Source organism: Alosa alosa, chromosome 16 (genome assembly GCF_017589495.1).
Source record: "Alosa alosa isolate M-15738 ecotype Scorff River chromosome 16, AALO_Geno_1.1, whole genome shotgun sequence".
In the NCBI taxonomy this organism is placed as follows: Eukaryota; Metazoa; Chordata; class Actinopteri; order Clupeiformes; family Clupeidae; genus Alosa; species Alosa alosa.
The window spans coordinates 14,245,589-14,262,625 of NC_063204.1; the positions used below are offsets into that span (position 1 = coordinate 14,245,589).

At 46.0% G+C, this 17,037-nt stretch overlaps 2 protein-coding genes across 3 annotated transcripts in view; both read right to left on the bottom strand.

Annotated features, from left to right (window-relative positions):
* The window catches only part of sik2b (salt-inducible kinase 2b), a 42,812-nt gene extending 32,827 nt beyond the window's left edge, over positions 1-9,985 (bottom strand). Inside the window, exons 1-3 of one of the 2 annotated variants that reach the window (XM_048265784.1) lie at positions 9,467-9,985; positions 7,198-7,314; positions 3,567-3,630 (exon numbers count right to left, since the gene is read on the bottom strand). In XM_048265784.1, coding sequence (XP_048121741.1) covers positions 3,567-3,630; positions 7,198-7,314; positions 9,467-9,604 — 319 coding nt within the window. In that variant the 5' untranslated portion in view covers positions 9,605-9,985. The remainder of the gene's footprint in view (positions 1-3,566; positions 3,631-7,197; positions 7,315-9,466) is intronic. The other variant, XM_048265785.1, reaches the window with a different exon arrangement.
* A 1,346-nt stretch (positions 9,986-11,331) lies between these two features.
* The window catches only part of laynb (layilin b), a 10,404-nt gene continuing 4,698 nt past the window's right edge, over positions 11,332-17,037 (bottom strand). Inside the window, exons 5-7 of the mRNA XM_048265634.1 lie at positions 15,694-15,780; positions 13,483-13,591; positions 11,332-12,678 (exon numbers count right to left, since the gene is read on the bottom strand). Coding sequence (XP_048121591.1) covers positions 12,333-12,678; positions 13,483-13,591; positions 15,694-15,780 — 542 coding nt within the window. The 3' untranslated portion in view covers positions 11,332-12,332. The remainder of the gene's footprint in view (positions 12,679-13,482; positions 13,592-15,693; positions 15,781-17,037) is intronic.

Genomic DNA, 17,037 nt, shown 5'->3' on the forward strand with positions numbered 1-17,037 from the left:
ACACTCACACTCATACTCATACTCATACTCATACTCATACTCATACTCATACTCATACTCATACTCATACTCATACTCTCACTCTCACTCTCACTCTCACTCTCACTCTCACTCACTCTCAATTGGGAATCAATAAAGTATCTATCTATCTATCTATCTATCTATCTATCTATCTATCTCTTGTCTCTTAACCTCCCATTCTGTTAGCACTCTCTCTTCTCTCTCTCTTCTCTCACTTCTCTCACTCTCTCTCTTCTCTCTCTTCTCTCAATCTCTCTTCTCTCTCTCCTCTGTTCCTAAGTTCCTTATTCTCTGCCGTTGACCCAGTTTCCCAGGATTCTAAGCTGCCGTGGTGAAGGTGGCTGCACACACACACACACACACAAACACATGCGCAAGCATTTAAACATACACACGCACACACATACACATTACACATACAAACACATGTGCTGGCATATACACACATACACAATCGTCAAACACATGTACTAGCATACTAACACACACATAAAGATTTGAGAGATGGTAGCACAGTCACTCTCTGGCATCTGATTGAGTTCACCCGCCAAAAAACACTAACATGTGCATGTAGATATAATGCGCGCACAACACCATGCACACACACAAAACATGCAATTCACATGCAAATCATCAACACAGAACAGGCAACACACACACACACACACACACTAGGATTTACGCCATCCACACACACACACACACACACACACACACAGGCATACACACAGACATACACTAGGATTTACAGCTTACTACATACCAGCATAATATCTAGCAATATCTCTCCCTGTCTCTCACACACAACCCCCCCCCACACACACACACACACTCCTGTCAGTCAATTTGCATGATGGTGACAACCATGATGCAAAAATGCGTTACATAAGGGGGTTATGATCTAAATAGAGGCTGATCACTGCAGAGTCATAACCTTTAATACTGGGAATTAAAGCTCAAATCTACACAAAGCATGCCTCTTTCTTGGAAAGAGCACTTAAGGGAACACACACACACACACACACACACACACACACACACACACACACACAAAAGTACTAGCCAAGTACTAGCCCCCGTCCCTACAGCCTGTAGTATTCTGAAGTATTCTATCACTTCAATCTGTGTGTTTGCGCGTGTGCGCCCGCATACACATTCCCTTACTTGCCTATCTCTTTGACAAGTCACAAGGCAAGGTTCTTGTCTCATTTAAAGCGATGGTTCGGAGTAATTTCACCCTAGGGTAAATAAACTCCTGGTGCACTTACAAACTTTCTAATGCCTCGTTATTGGACTAAAGGTCGTAGTTGTACTACTGCAGAAGTTTCGTACCATTCAGGGCATTATTAGTGGGGTAATTTACAAGATAAAAGTTGGTTCCATCACCACTGCAGAACGCCATTAGTTTCTGACAGCTTACACTCGACCAGGGTTCACCAAGGGAAAAAAGGTTCTGGGAGGGTGTTTGGCTCGGGGTCATGGTGCAAAGGACCCTAGGGTGAAATTACTCCGAACCATCGCTTTAACTACACAGCAGGTTGAAGGACGCTTGTTTAGTTGGAATTGTGCAGAGTGTATTCTTATTCCTGTGTTGAAAAACAAACAATGTCAGTAATTCAATGGAAAGACTGGCCCTGTTGGTGTGTGTGTGTGTGTGTGTGTGTGTGTGTGTGTGTGTTTGTCTGTGAAGCTGTGTGTGAAGCTTAGCAGTCAGGTAGTAGGGGAAACAAAGGAAGTATGGAAGTAAAAGGTTTACAGTCTGATGAAACGCCCTCCATACATACATCCCACACCAAAAAAACCCCCACAAAAACAATCTCACAAGCCATCACGTTTATTAAAAGGATCCTCCACCTGCACTAATTCCAATCACCCATCAGAAAACGGTGAAAAGAAAAGAAGCAAACCAACTGTAGAGGTGACGGTAAATCAGGCTCGAGGAGGCCTCTAAACGCATGTGCTCACCTTGGGATTTTAACAAACAGAAAGGTTCTTCACCTATTTTTGTTGTTTCTGGCAACAGTGACAAACGAATGCACCCGCACCTTAAATATAGCATTTGTAGCTTTCTCCTGAGTATTAAATAAGGTCAAATTGGTACACTGTTGCTCTTTTTAACCCAACATGAGCAGCTCAGCCATGGCTATGCGTTAGAGTGTGTGTGTGTGTGTGTATGTGTGTGTGTGTGTGTGTGTGTGTGTCCATAACAGCATGGAATGGCCAAGCCTAGCCTAGATAAAATTATGTGTGTGTGTGTGTGTGTGTGTGTGTGTGTGTGTGTATGTGTATGTGTGTGTGTGGGATATCCAAGTCAGAGCCTAACCAAGCGAACCTGACCAGGTTTGTGTATCTGTGTATTCTGAGAGCATCGCTGGGAAACCGAAGCAGCTACTTAGAGAGACAGAAGACAACGATCAAGTCGTCCTCAGCTAATCTTGACGACAGTGATTAACAACAGTGACAAACGAATCCGCCAGCATCTTAAATATAGCGTTTGTAGCTTTCCCTTGAGTATTAAATAAGGTCAAATTGGTATACTGTTGCTCTTTTTAACCCAACATGAGCAGCTCAGCCACGACCATGCGTCATGGTGTGTGTGTGTGTGTGTGTGTGTGTGTGTGTGTGTGTGTGTGTGTGTGTGTGTGTGTGTAACCATAACAGCATGCAATGACCAGTTCAAGCCTAGCCTACCTAAAGATGTGTGTGTGTGTATGTGTGTGTGTGTGTGTGTGTGTGTAAATGAAAGAGTTAATGGCCTAGCTAAAGATATATGTGTGTGAGTATGTGTATGTGTGTATGAGTGTGAAGTGAATGCATATGAAAGTTGATGTTTAAGTCAGAGCCTAACCAGACGAACCTGCAACAGGTCTGGGTAACCACAGCAGTTACTCTGAGAGACAGAACACAACGACCAAGTCCCCCAGCTAACCTTGATAAGCTCACAACGCGGCGGCCTCTAGGAAACGCAGTCCTGGCAGCAAGCCACAATTCTTTTGTTGACCACAGCCCTGCTGAGAAGGTCAAGGTCATCTGTACAGCCAATGACGCAGGGAGGCCGAAACGAGACACTAATTAATACTAATTAATACAAGGGGTCGGGTTCCACTCGCCTCTAAGAAGGCTCTGTCTGCTACGTGCTGGTTCTGAGCCCGTGTCTATGGGAGCCAATGGACTTGACACACACATCAATACACACACACACACACACACACACACATCAATACACACACACAGATTGACTAAGAACGGGAGCCAATGGACTGGATTACAGAACTGAACTATGGACTGCACCAGGCTACACAGGTCTCGCTCTGTGCTGATTACCGCCAGGCTTGTATACAACTGGGGGCGCCTTTTGTAGACAATATGTATCGCACACCCCTTACACACACACACACACACACACACACGCAAAGAAGCAAGTAAGTGTTCTGTTTCAAGTCTCTCAAACACACACACTCACTGGAGTGAATGGGCCCTTACCAAAAATCTCCCCATACACACAGACACAGATACAGACACACAGGAGCAAGTAGGGCCCTTACCGAAAATCTCCCCGTTTTTGGCGTACTCGGTCACCAGGTAAAGCATGTTCTTCGTCTCCATCACCTGTGGGGCAAACACACAGATGGTCACTACCACTGCACTGGATACAACACACACACAGACACACACTCCTGGGCTCTCATATACAGTCAACTCACACTCACACTCTCACTCTCACTCTCACTCTCACACTCTCACACTCTCACACTCTCGGTCTCTCAAACACAACCATTGGTTCTCATACAAACCTGTAACTACCTAGACAGCAACCAGCCGACAGGATTGGTCCAGGCCATTCAATTCACACAGAACACTTATGAATCACGCTCACACTCACACAAGGACGAGCCTGCTGGTCTGAATGAGTCTCCACCATTCAGTGAGAGTGGAGACAGCCAGTGGTGAGTGGGAGGACTCCAGAATTAGCCAAAGACAACAAAGAGACCGGGAACAGTGCTGAACGCACACATCAACACACACACACACACACACACACACACACACACACAGACCGGGAACAGTGCTGAACGCACACATCAATACACACACACACACACACACACACACACACACTCAGACCGGGAACAGTGCTGAACGCACACATCAACACACACACACACACACTCAGACCGGGAACAGTGCTGAACGCACACATCAACACACACACACACACACACACACACACACACACACACACACACTCAGACCGGGAACAGTGCTGAACGCACACATCAATACACACACACACACACACACACACACGCTCAGACCGGGAACAGTGCTAAACACACACACACAAACACACAAAACACTCCCGCTGCACCACCCATAGCATACTAAATAGATTGAGGTGCTAAATACACACACCCACCCACACACACAAACACACACACACAGACTCTTCTCCCCACTGTCGGGCCAAAGCTGGGCCAATTAAGGCTTGAGCAGGTTAATTGATTCCCACCTATCAACTATCCACCAAAACAAGATAACTAGTCGTTGTGTCTAAGACTGCATTGCTAGTATTACAATTAACCGACAAGATGGTCAGCACTTTGTTTAATACCTGGGCTAATAAGGTACTAGTGAGAATAACCTAAATTTGGTGAGCTATGCCATTTTGATTTGTACCACTTAGGGTATGGAACCAAAATGTTAGAATCGAGTAGAATCAATAAGAAAGAACCGGAACCAGAACCAATAAGAACAATTTAAACAAATTGAAATTAATTTTTAAAAATTGAAATTAAACACAATTGCTTTTTTTTATTATTGCAAACAAGTAAAGATACACAACTTGTCACAACTTTAAAACTCTGAAACATCAAGGCTTAGCAGTTATTTTAATTAGCTCTCTAGACCGATCTCTATGTATTATTAAGGACTTAGAATTCACGAGGAAACACAAACACAACATGCATGTTTAATTACATTATGAAATACAGAGTGGTTCATAATTTATTATTATTTCTAGACAGTAAATGTTCCTTTTGAGGCAGTAATATTGTATACTAAATATGAATAATTTGCAAGCTAGTCATGGTACTCTACTTGTAAACAATTAGGCCAATGTTACAGTCATTAAACAAATGTTATTATATTAAATGAACCGCCTAATTGTTTTATACCAGATCCATGTCTTACTTCTAAAACACCCCAGTATACAGGAATAGTTGAGTCTACTTTGTGAATGTGCTTTATTGACTTTTAAACCACCACAGTATAAAGGAATACAGGAGTCTACTTCATGAATGTGCTTTATTTGCTTGTGTGCATAACTGTTAATGTTCACCGAGCAAAAAACGTCTACTGCAACTTTTCCTGTTCTGATACCAGGCGTCCAGCAAGGTGCTTGAACTTTAACTCCCTCATGATCTGGCCCTGAGGCCAACACTGAGACGGCATTGTGGGCAGGAATGAGGATAACACAGGGGCTATCGGCCTGATAATGGGGAGGCAAACATTTTCTCACTCCTGGGGTTTGAAGCCCCAGCCATTATCACTTGTATGGTTGTGTAAGGTCGAATGTCACCTTGTCTCAGCCTGGCTCCAGACAGCGGCTCGTGATGCTAGTGACAGACTGACCACAAGACACTTCCCATTCAAATCCCCAATGTGGCGACTATCCAAACACCACACTTCCCATTCAAATCTCCAATCTGCCAACTATCCAAACGCCACGAGTGTCCCATGCAAATGTTCCACCAGTCCACTGTTTGCTCAAATGCTCAGTATGACTCTGGTCACAGTTACAGGCTGCCACTGATGAGGTCATCACCATGTGACAATGAGCGATAGTGTGTGCTCAGTGCTTGGGTGTAATTTGTGTGTGAAGTTGTGTATTAGTATTGTGTGTGCTTGTGCGAGGGCATGTGTGTGCTCATCTGTATATGTATATGTACTGTATATGTATATGTGTGTGTGTGTTTGTACATGTTTGTGTGTGTGTGTGTGTGTGTGTTTGTACATGTACATGTTTGTACATGTATGTGCGCAGTGTGTGGTGGCAGGGGCGGCCGGCTTGCGGTCTTGGCGCAGTGTGTGTGTGTGTAGCCACGCGGGGTGGCCATGTGTTTATGGGGTCAGAGGAAGTGACTAATTGGCCGATGGCGTCTGAATGAAGACGCTGATAGAGTTCCACTATCCAGCCCTGTCTGGCCCCTATCCAGGAGCGACACACACACACACACACACACACACACACACACACACACACACACACACACACGCACACGCAAACACACGCACACACACTCTGCACCATTCCAAACAAACTGACTATGACACCAACATAAACACAGTCACTCTCCCCTGCACCAGACAAGCCAACTATCCCCCGACCCCACACACACACAGCCGCTGTCCCCACTTCAAACAAGTGGATTGACCCATACACACGCACCCACACCCACACACACACACACACACGCACACGCACACGCAAACACACGCACACACACTCTGCACCATTCCAAACAAACTGACTATGACACCAACATAAACACAGTCACTCTCCCCTGCACCAGACAAGCCAACTATCCCCCGACCCCACACACACACAGCCGCTGTCCCCACTTCAAACAAGTGGATTGACCCATACACACGCACCCACACCCACACACACACACACACACACACACAGCCTCTTCACCGCTCCAAACAAACCAACTGTCACACCCACATGCACACAGTCGCTCTGCCCCATTCCAAACAAGCATAAACGTACACACACACTTCCTCTAAACTGACCCAGAGGCGTTACGTAAACCCGGAGGTCAGTCCAGGAGAGCCCCAGTGCTTGTCTCCATTTGCCACGGTGACCAGGGAGGAGACAGACGTGATGTGACCAGCCGCTGCTCATTCCGTCCGTGGGCTTAAGTTACATTACGTTACGCTGCTCTGGCACGTTACACTGACCATGGTCTTACATGGGCGCACACACACACACACACACACACACACACACACACACACACAAAACAGACATGAATACACAAACACAAAGACACACTCACAAACACAGACACATATACACACACGCACACACAAGCACACACAAACACACAAAGACCCACTCACAAACACAGACACACACGCACACACAGATCTTTAGTGATCTTTAGTGTTTACCTGGTATAGCTTGATGATGTGTGGGTGGTCCAGCATCTTCATGATCTGGACCTCCCTGTAGATCTTCTCCAAGTTCACTGCGTCGAGCTGGGTCTTGTCTATGATCTTAATGGCCACCTGCAAAAGAGACATAAGACTCTGGTCATGCGGGACGCAGGTGACAGGTGATGGCGTCTCCATAGCAACACGAGCCTGCTGGAGGCTGGTGCTGGGAGTGTGTGATGATACGAGCGGCGACGCGACAGTGACCGTCTGTGGTCTGATCTGATTGGCCGGCGTCCCGCTCCGCTCCCGAGTCCTGACGCCAGCTCAGTGTCACCGGCACACAGGTGACCTTTGCTCCTGCGTGCGTCACTGCGGCTCTCCCAGCCTCGTCCTTGCCCTGAGCTGGCTTGCTGCCGTCGCCGCTGGCAACACGACCCACGCACCGCCGCCCCATCTGGACCTGCAGCAAATCCTCTGCAGACACATGGGATAACCTGGGCCACTGGTGTCTTCTTCCCACACACACACACACACACACACACACACACACACAGACTCACTGCCAGATGAGATGCAGCTTTGGAAATTAGATCTATTGGCTATCTATAATGGCTTGGAGGTCAAGTCTAGGCAATGTCTTGAGAGAGAGGGCACCATGACAACCAGGGACAGGTTTTCCGTTGAGCTCCATCATAAACTAGTTCCAGCTCTTTATCTGATCGTCTCGTTTATTTAATCTGTTTATTCTTCTCTTATCAAACGCACTAATGTAGAGTCTTTCTGTGTAACCAGCAGCAGGCGCAGTGCTCTGCTTCTCCAACTATCCCACGCTCTGGGTTTCAGTCGGCACATCAAACTGCAGACTAGACTACAACTCACTGCAAAACACACTTACAGCTCACTGCAGACTAGACTACAACTCACTGCAAAACACACTTACACACGTTTCAGGCTGATGCTTCTGCATGAACGTAAGACTTCAGTAATAAAATGCATATTGATAATGAATTGTAAAAAAAACCATACAATATTTTGTCCCAGAGACACGTTTAGTCAGACACCAAACTACATATGCAGTCAGACACACCAAACTACATATGCAGTCAGACACACCAAACTACACGTTCAAATTTTGCATGATCTCTGTGTGAAAAGGGCTAGAGACACACCAAATGACCATTTGCCTCAACCCCTGCAGCCTCGTCATACACTGTAAGAGGAGCTCAGGACTGCCTGGCACACTAAGCACATGCTGTCCGAACATCAAAGGGAACACAGCACGCTCCTCACACACACACACACACACCACCTGTGGCAGCTGCAGACCTGTTGCCTTTACCCCCTGACTGAGCGTTCTACTCAAACAAACATGGTGCAGAATCTCTCCCAACACCAACCCTCCCCCCGGACATCTGCACTGATGCACTGAATCTGGCCCGACTTCAAACACTTGCTGGCCCCATGCTCAGCCCAGCACAGCAGCTCCTGGTGGCTCTCACACTCACACTGATGACCCCAGGAGTGTGTGTGTGTGTGTGTGTGACTACAGCGACACACTTCAGCTTGGCAAGCACACACACAAACATACACAAGTACAAACAGACACGCAGACACACACACTAAACACACTCATATGGCTTCTCTTCATGCATCACACACACACACACACACACACACACAGCAGGTGTTGTATGAGCTGTGTGAGGCACCCTGCACTAACAATGACAAGATTAGGTGTTTGGACACACAAATGCGTCTTGCATGTCAAGCTCCGTTACCCACAATGGAATGGACGCACACACTGTCACACAGAGACACACACTTACGCACACTAATCTCAAACTATATATCAGATCACAGAGTTATGTAATCATTTCTGTGTCTGACAAGTATGGCCTACATTTACAGCTACAAATGTGCATGAGGCATTTGAAAGTCTAAGTAGGCTACCTATGAAACAGTTATGATACTAAAAACTTAACGAACTCCAGCATGAAAAACTACTTATTAAAGTTGCATCACAGCCGATTCCGTCTGTGTTACTAATAGTTGCCTCTGCAGCACATGGAGATGGGTCTGCTTGGACACCATGCGAACTTTACTGGGGCGACTGGAACCAGGCAGCCTTTTCTGACCTGTTTGAGGCGTGCATGCGAGTTCGAGGAGCGCAAACATGCCGTGCACTTTGGAATACGTAACGTGCCTTAAACTAGATACGGACTGTTTGTCAGAAGGCACATCATGGGTAATGTCAATAGTTCTGCATTTCTTTAGCTTTTCTCACCTCCGTCTTAGTAATGCGATGTCTGGCCAGCTTCACGACAGCGAAATTCCCCTTTCCCAACGTACGCTCGATGTCGTAGAAGCCAACTCGCACAGGACCCCGAAGCATCGGCTTTTGGACACAGTCAGCCATGACCATGCTGTTCTGAATGCGAGGCTTGGCCAGATGAGATAGGGACCTGCGACTCGCGCCTCCAGATAAGGCGGACGGGGGGAAACAAACCGCCCGCTAGAATGTGTCTATTGAAAATAGACAAAGTAAAATTCCCGATCGGCAGGCCAGCTTGGTTGTTGGCAGCCCTTCACAGTCCGACAAAAAATAATCAGTACGTTTAGGAGTTTAGGTGGTGTGTCACGGCTCCCTTTTCCAATACAATAGAGCTATAATATTTCAGCTCTATTAGCGAGAGTACACGAGTTGACTTGCAGGAGGCATCATGTTCTCTGACTGACGTGCATTGACGTCAGAGGCTCTGGAGGTATTTGTAGAGGGGGCGGGACAGGAGGGGGGGCCTTTGAAGCACTTCCACACTTCAGTGCCAATTCGTTACCAAGACGACCAGACCCACCTCTTACGTCAGCCACCAGCACTGCTATCCTGAAAACTGTCGTTGTGTTTGCGCGGCCGCGCTGGAGTTGATAGCTAGCTGTGAAGTTTTGCCGACAGCAGGCGTCGTGAAGTCCTTTGTTTCCACGGTTTTCCAAGAACGGGTGGAGGCGGGGGATCCAGTCATACATATTTTCGGAGGGCTAAAACCGGCCTTGATTGAGCGCGTTCTCCTGTGGGAGTTTTGTGCAATGCGTGTCAGTATTTATTAGAAATAAACATGCACATCTTATCACCGATGTTGTCTACTAATTACATATCTTAAACCCCCAGTGACTTTATGCTCCATGCATTTAAATTCCTGTGATCTCCCCGTAGCGTTGGAGTCTTAAAAATATGCAGATAATCCCATCTCAAGAGTTAAAATGTGGAAATAAGCAACTCCTGTTATTCAATAGCTCTTCATCTTGACAAAATGTAACAGGTTACGATATCCATCAAAATTAGTTGATGGTTGTAGCTTAACGTTGGGTCCTTTTTAAAAATGTATTTTCGCATATTAGCCTACCTTTGATTTGGGCATACCGCGCCAAGCTACCAGTACAGCCGCAAGTTGTTTATATGGACATCAAGCGGCACCGTGTGGTAAAGAATGGTATTGCTGTGGTGAAAGTAGGTTAGAACTTGCATTCTGTCATCATTATGTCATCAGTGTCGCAGGGAAAAATGCCCCCACTGAGTCATGCTTAATAAATCCCTGTTTTAATGCATGAGCAACATGCTGTTACACCGACAGGCAGTGTGGAGCTGACGAGTGCATAGCAAAGGACTAGGCTATAGCTCTTCATTTATTGCAAAGCACAGAGGAATTGTGTGCATATTTGAGCCATGTTGCTTTCCAGCGCAGATACGCCACACAGATTTGATTTCTCAAGTGGCAGCTCATTGGCGACAAACAGCTATAGACCTGCACGCGATTTGCTCTATATCGGGCCAAGCGTTTCGGGTCAACGTCTATCTGTTTAAATTCTTGCTGATCTCTGATAGAGCCGTGCCAACGCACCGTTTCTTATCAGCATGGCACGGCAGCACTCAAAGCTAATGGCCAGGTTGATTTGACCTCACCTCTGGGCTAAATACCCCACAGCGCCACCTTCTGGAGAATTCACCTGGAACAGTAGACTCGTCCTTTTTGCATCCTCTGGGTCTAGTAACCTGCTTTCGTAGTGCATGCTGTGAAAATCCTGTCATGTGCTTCTGTAGAAGGGGCTGGTGTCTGGTGAACTGATGGAAAACTCACAACACAGTCCTACACAGAATCCAGTTTGGTCGCTTTAGGCTTTATTTTATATGCAATGCAATAAAAAAATAATTAAGTCAGCAAAGCAAGACAACTTCAAGCAATAAAAAGTATTTCATGGAAAAGAATTCCTCTGTTAGCTTCATATTTTTTCAGTAATATACAAATATCATATTAACTTTTACAATACCTTGCAGATCATCACACTGTTTTTGACTACTATAATTCAGGAAATAAAGTATCTTGATAAAGTACCAGCCACTAGATGTCAAGCGTAATTGAGTTAAAAGGCAGCACAACTGAAAATAGTGGATTTGATAAGAAACTCTCCTCTCTCATGTGCATCGAGCTACGGTCCTACTCTGCACCCGCAGAGTGGCAGCACACACACACACACACACACACACACACACACAGACACACATACAAACACACACACACACACACACACACACAGTTCTTGTTCTCGCTGATGTGGGTTCAGCTGCAAGGCTCCCTAGAGAGACCACACACACACACACACACACACACACACACACGGAGGTAGAACATGGTGAGGGGTTATGGGTCACGGTGTTGCCATGGGTGTGTGTGCTTGGATCGGCCCGTTCCAGGACATGGGGCTCCACACAGGAAGAGGACGGCAGGACGGTGTGTGTGTGTGTGTGTGTGTGTGTGTGTGTGTGTGAGAGGTGGTTGTAGGAACATCTCAGCGCTTTTAGCACCCTGACCCTGACGGTTGGGTGTGTGTGTGTGTGTGTGCATGTGAGACAGCATTCCCTATCTGTACTATGTGTATGTGTGAGCAGTGTATGTTATGTGAGCATGTGAGAGAGTTCATCTGTGAAGTGTGTGTTTGAGTGTTACTGTGTGTGTGTGTGTGAGTGTGTGTGAGAGAGTGTGTTTGTGTATGTGAGAGACAGAGTGTTCAACATCTCTGAGTTGTGTGTTTGTGTGTGTGTGTGTGTGTGTGTGTGTGTGTGTGTGTGTGTGTGTGTGTGTGTGTGTCTGTGTGTGTGTTTAATATCCATAAATCTCATTATCCACCCAGCCTGCCTCCACAGCACTGGGGTTCCTGCAGCTCTCGTAGATGTCGTTGGTGACGAAGCCACTGGCCTGCTCCTTGCTGCTGGGGACATTCTCGTAGTCCTCATACTGACCGCTGGATGGGGCACAGGGACGGCGGGCACTCAGTGGTGCCCCCTGAGGGGCAGAGATGCCAAACGAGGGGCTGTTGTGACCAGGGGGGCGCTGGCTGCTCAATGGTGCCCCCTGCTGTGAGAAGAGGATGCCTGCACTGTCACTGCTGCCCACTGTGACCCACTGGCCTGGCTTGGCATAGATGGGCTCCGACGGCTCCTTCCTCCTACCCCACAAACACACACACACACACACACACACACACACACACACACACACACATTTCAAATTCAGCTTAGAACAAAAAATGTGTCATTATAACAGTATGTCACAGTTATGTAAATGTAAAAGTTATGTAAAATACATAATGCATGTATTTACCCACACCCGTTTAGCAGTCATACACTCAGGGGTCTAAACCAACAGCAGCTAACCTGTTCTCTAACTTCATAAGAGTTGGGCCATTAGACCATTAGGTTAACCTGCAAAAACCTTGAACACGTCTGTGCTCCAGGGCATTCGCGCACACACACACTCACACACAACGCACACACACACACACACACACACACACACACACACACACACACACACACACACACACTCAAAGGCAGAGGTGTTCTCACACCTGAACTTCAAAGCAGCAGACATGTTATCATAGAGGTGACACCTGAGCTTTACAGCAGGTGAGTGAGACACCTTATCGCTCCCTGGAGCTCATAATCCCTCCCTCTCTCCTCCACTCACCTCTGATGCAACAGGACCTCTGCAGCTCTGACACACATTAAACAGTCTTCCTGTCTGACCTCTCTTCCACAGGAAGGTAAGACAGGTTAAATACACTCGTTTAACACACCTCTCTTCCACAGGAAGGTAAGACACACCTGTGGTCCCTGTCTCAACTGTTGGCCATGAGCCTGTAGCAGAAGGACTTCACCTCTCTTCCACAGGAAGGTAAGACAAGTTAAACACACCTCTCTTCCACATGAAGGTAAGACAGGTAAAGCACACCTGTTGGTCCCTGTCTCACCTGTTGGCCATGAGCCTGTAGCAGAAGAGGCCAGAGCCCAGCAGTAGCACCAGCAGCAGGAGGGGGATGGTGATGAGCAGGATGTTGAGGGTCGTATCTGTGGAAGACACTGTGGAAACACAACACAACACAAAGATCACTCACTTCCACCGCAAACTTATTCAGCACATTCATCACTTATTTAACACACAACACTCACTCACACCTCACTTACACCTCACTTACATCTCATTACACCACACACTGACTCAGGACATTTAACACACAACGCACCTCAGTTACACCACACTTACTTAAGCAATAAGTCCCGAGAGGCCATAGGTTACACTGATTTTACAACAGCTAAGGGGCGTTGTTAGGCATTACGCGCTAGCGGAGTCTGCCACGTTCCTCTTTTTTCTTTTACCTTCAATTAAGATCAGCACTTAAAGCATATGGTGTTCCCTGGCAAGGATCTCTGCCCACCCATCCAATCAGGCAATTATGTTCTGTACAGTCAAAAACCAAGGGTATGGTGTCTAGGCCTTATTAGTTTCTGGTGATGCCTCACCGCTTTGGCTTCCCTGTAGAAAGGATTTGGGAGCGTGATTGCCCAGATCTGGTTGACGAAATTGATTGGCATGATGTATGGTCTAACATCACAGAAGTCTCACGCAATCCAGACCACCAGCAGATCCATTACAATTTCGTTTATAGGACTTACCTTACCCCTGTGAAAATGCATCACATGAAAATAATCAATAGTCCTTTATGTACTTTCTGCCCACTAAAAGCTCAAGGTACATATCTCCATATGATCTGGGATTGCTCTCCCATCCATCCGTTTTGAAACAATATTGCATCCAATCTATCTACCTTGATTAATAACACTGTACCTGTTACTATTAGTGTTTTGATTCTGAACGACCTGTCAGCCTTGAATGTCTCCAAAGTGCTGAAGCGTGCTGTATATGCTGGACTTAACAGCTGCTAAGAAAAATGGTTTTTAACTCACTGGAAACCACCTCATGATCTATCTGTACGGACATGGACTCTCCTTTTCTTGGATGTCATCTATATGAAGCTCTCTACAGCACAAATCAATAGAGCGTCAGAAAAGGCACAAGACACTTGTCAAAATATTGCAGAATCAGAAACCAAAGCAGAAAGGATTAGCATAGGCCTATGCTAATCCTTTCTGCTTTGGTTTCTGATCTGTGTAATATTTGTCCCTCTATAAGTGTATAAGTGTTTTTTTCTTTTCTTTTTTGTTTTGTCTGTGTGTCTGTGCTTGTCCATTGTTGTGTGCTTGTTTATGTTTTTGATATTGTGGTGTTTTTATGTCTCCCTCATTCCTGTCTTTCTTCTCCGTGTTTTTTGTCCTGGGACTCGTTCCTATGTCTTGGGCATATTGTGTGTAATTAGGAATTATAATATGACAATATGATGGCGTTTTTATAACCCTGTGTGACATTACCTAATAAAAACATTTGATCACAAAAAAAAAAGTTATGGTAGCGCAGAATGAAATGCGGTCAAGGTGTATGTTTATGCTGCATTTTACAATGGCATCGAACGTGATTCAGCCAATTGGAAGGACGGGATATTTCCGTTTTAGAAACCTCAGTTACAACACACTTAGGCACACACTGATTCAGGACATTTAACACACAACGCTTACTTACACCTCAGTCACACCTCACACTTATTCAGCACATTCATCACGTATTTAACACACAACACTCACTTACACCACTTACACCTCACTTACACCACACACTGATTCAGAACTTTTAACGCTTACTTACATACATTCTTACATTTTTTCCCAAAGCGGCTGGTTCAGGAGGAAGTGACATTAGAGTTGCTACACCACATCTGCTATTTAGGATAATACAGACAGGCTATCAGCCAGACAATGGGAAGGCAAGCGCTTTCTCGTTCTCAGGGTTTGAAACCTGTGAAGGTCTTGTCTGTCAGAGAAATAACTGGCCTAAAACACACCTCACCCTCAATTAGAAACACACCTCACCCTTAATTAGAAACACACCTCACATTCAATTAGAAACACACCTCACCCTCTATTAGGGTCTGCCTCAGAACTGGCCCTGATCTGATTCATATGTGGCCCTGATGCGGCCCTGATGTGGCTCCGATGTGGCCCTGATGTATAATAAAAGTCAGTGCAAGATTTAAATGGAGTGGAGTTGACTGGAGGGTTTCTATAGTTACCTGATGACTCAGAGACACCAGCTCTCACATCCCTGTCGTCCCCGGTGACGGTGCGTTGATTCGGTGTCACAGAGATAACTGGAGCCTCTAAAAACAGAAACACTCAGGTCAAACTTGGCCACATACACACACACACACACACACAGCACAAGCCTGATAAGCTGCATCCCACACACACATCCTAACCCAACCCATCACACGCTGATTCACACAGCTGGAAGAAGCAGCTGCACTTCCCTTTACTGCTCAGCTGGCAGCTTTAGAAAAACTGGGCAAACTGTGTGTGTTTCGTGGTGGCAGAGGACTTCGTCTGGTGTGTGGCTGGGCAAACGTGGCAAAATGTGTGTGTGTGTGTGTGTGTGTGTGTGTGTGTGTTGAGTTGGCTGAGGACTCTGTCTGGCATGTGGCGTTCTTCTGTGCTTTAAGTCGCTGATAAACGCTCTATCTGATAGAACAGAGCGTGCTCTACCTCCGGAGCTACAGATAAGCAGATGTTAGAAGCGCATTAGTGTAATAATGACCGGGGGAGTGGGCTGCTTGTTGTCTGTTGTTCAGTCTGTGAGTGTGTGGCGGAACGGCATCCATTCACGGCCTTCTCATGCATGAACTAAGTAAGGGATAAGTAAGGGGTCTTGCTTCGCCCTGAAGGGAATTATTTTCCCAATAATGACCGGCGTTCTATACATTATCCCGCTTATTATACGGCTACTTGCCAAAAACGAAAAAATAAACTCCACCATATGTCTCTTTACATTTATTTGTTACCGTTTCGTTGTGGCTTTTGCTGAGAAACAAATAGTTCGCAAAACACATGCTGAACTTCAATCAAACATTCTTTAGAACACCGCTGATCAACGTCTGCCTTCACTTTTGAATGAAAATCCGTTGCCATTGACAGCGGTCATTATTCAGAGGTCCTTAGACGAAAATAATGTCCGGTAGAACTTTGGGGTTCTACTTGCATTGTGAAGAGCCGTATAATAAGCCATGATGTGGCATGTATGAGCACTGAGCAGATCTACCAATTATTGTGCTTAGAATCTTGCTAATAGCACTAAATCAGAAAATGTGTGTGTGTGTGTGTGTGTTTTGTGTGTGTGTGTCTGTGTGTGTGTGTGTGTGTGTGTGTGTTTTTAAACACCTACTGGACCAGACACCTTTGTCCTCAGAAGGTGAGTCAGAACAGCAGAGAATGACACAGAGGAGCACTCGAATGTTCAGACAAACATTCACATATTTTATAACACGTAGAAGTGCCTCTGAAGCTGAGGGACAAACATTCACATGTTTTATATTATAACACGTAGAAGTGCCTCTGAAGCAGATGGACAAACATTCACATGT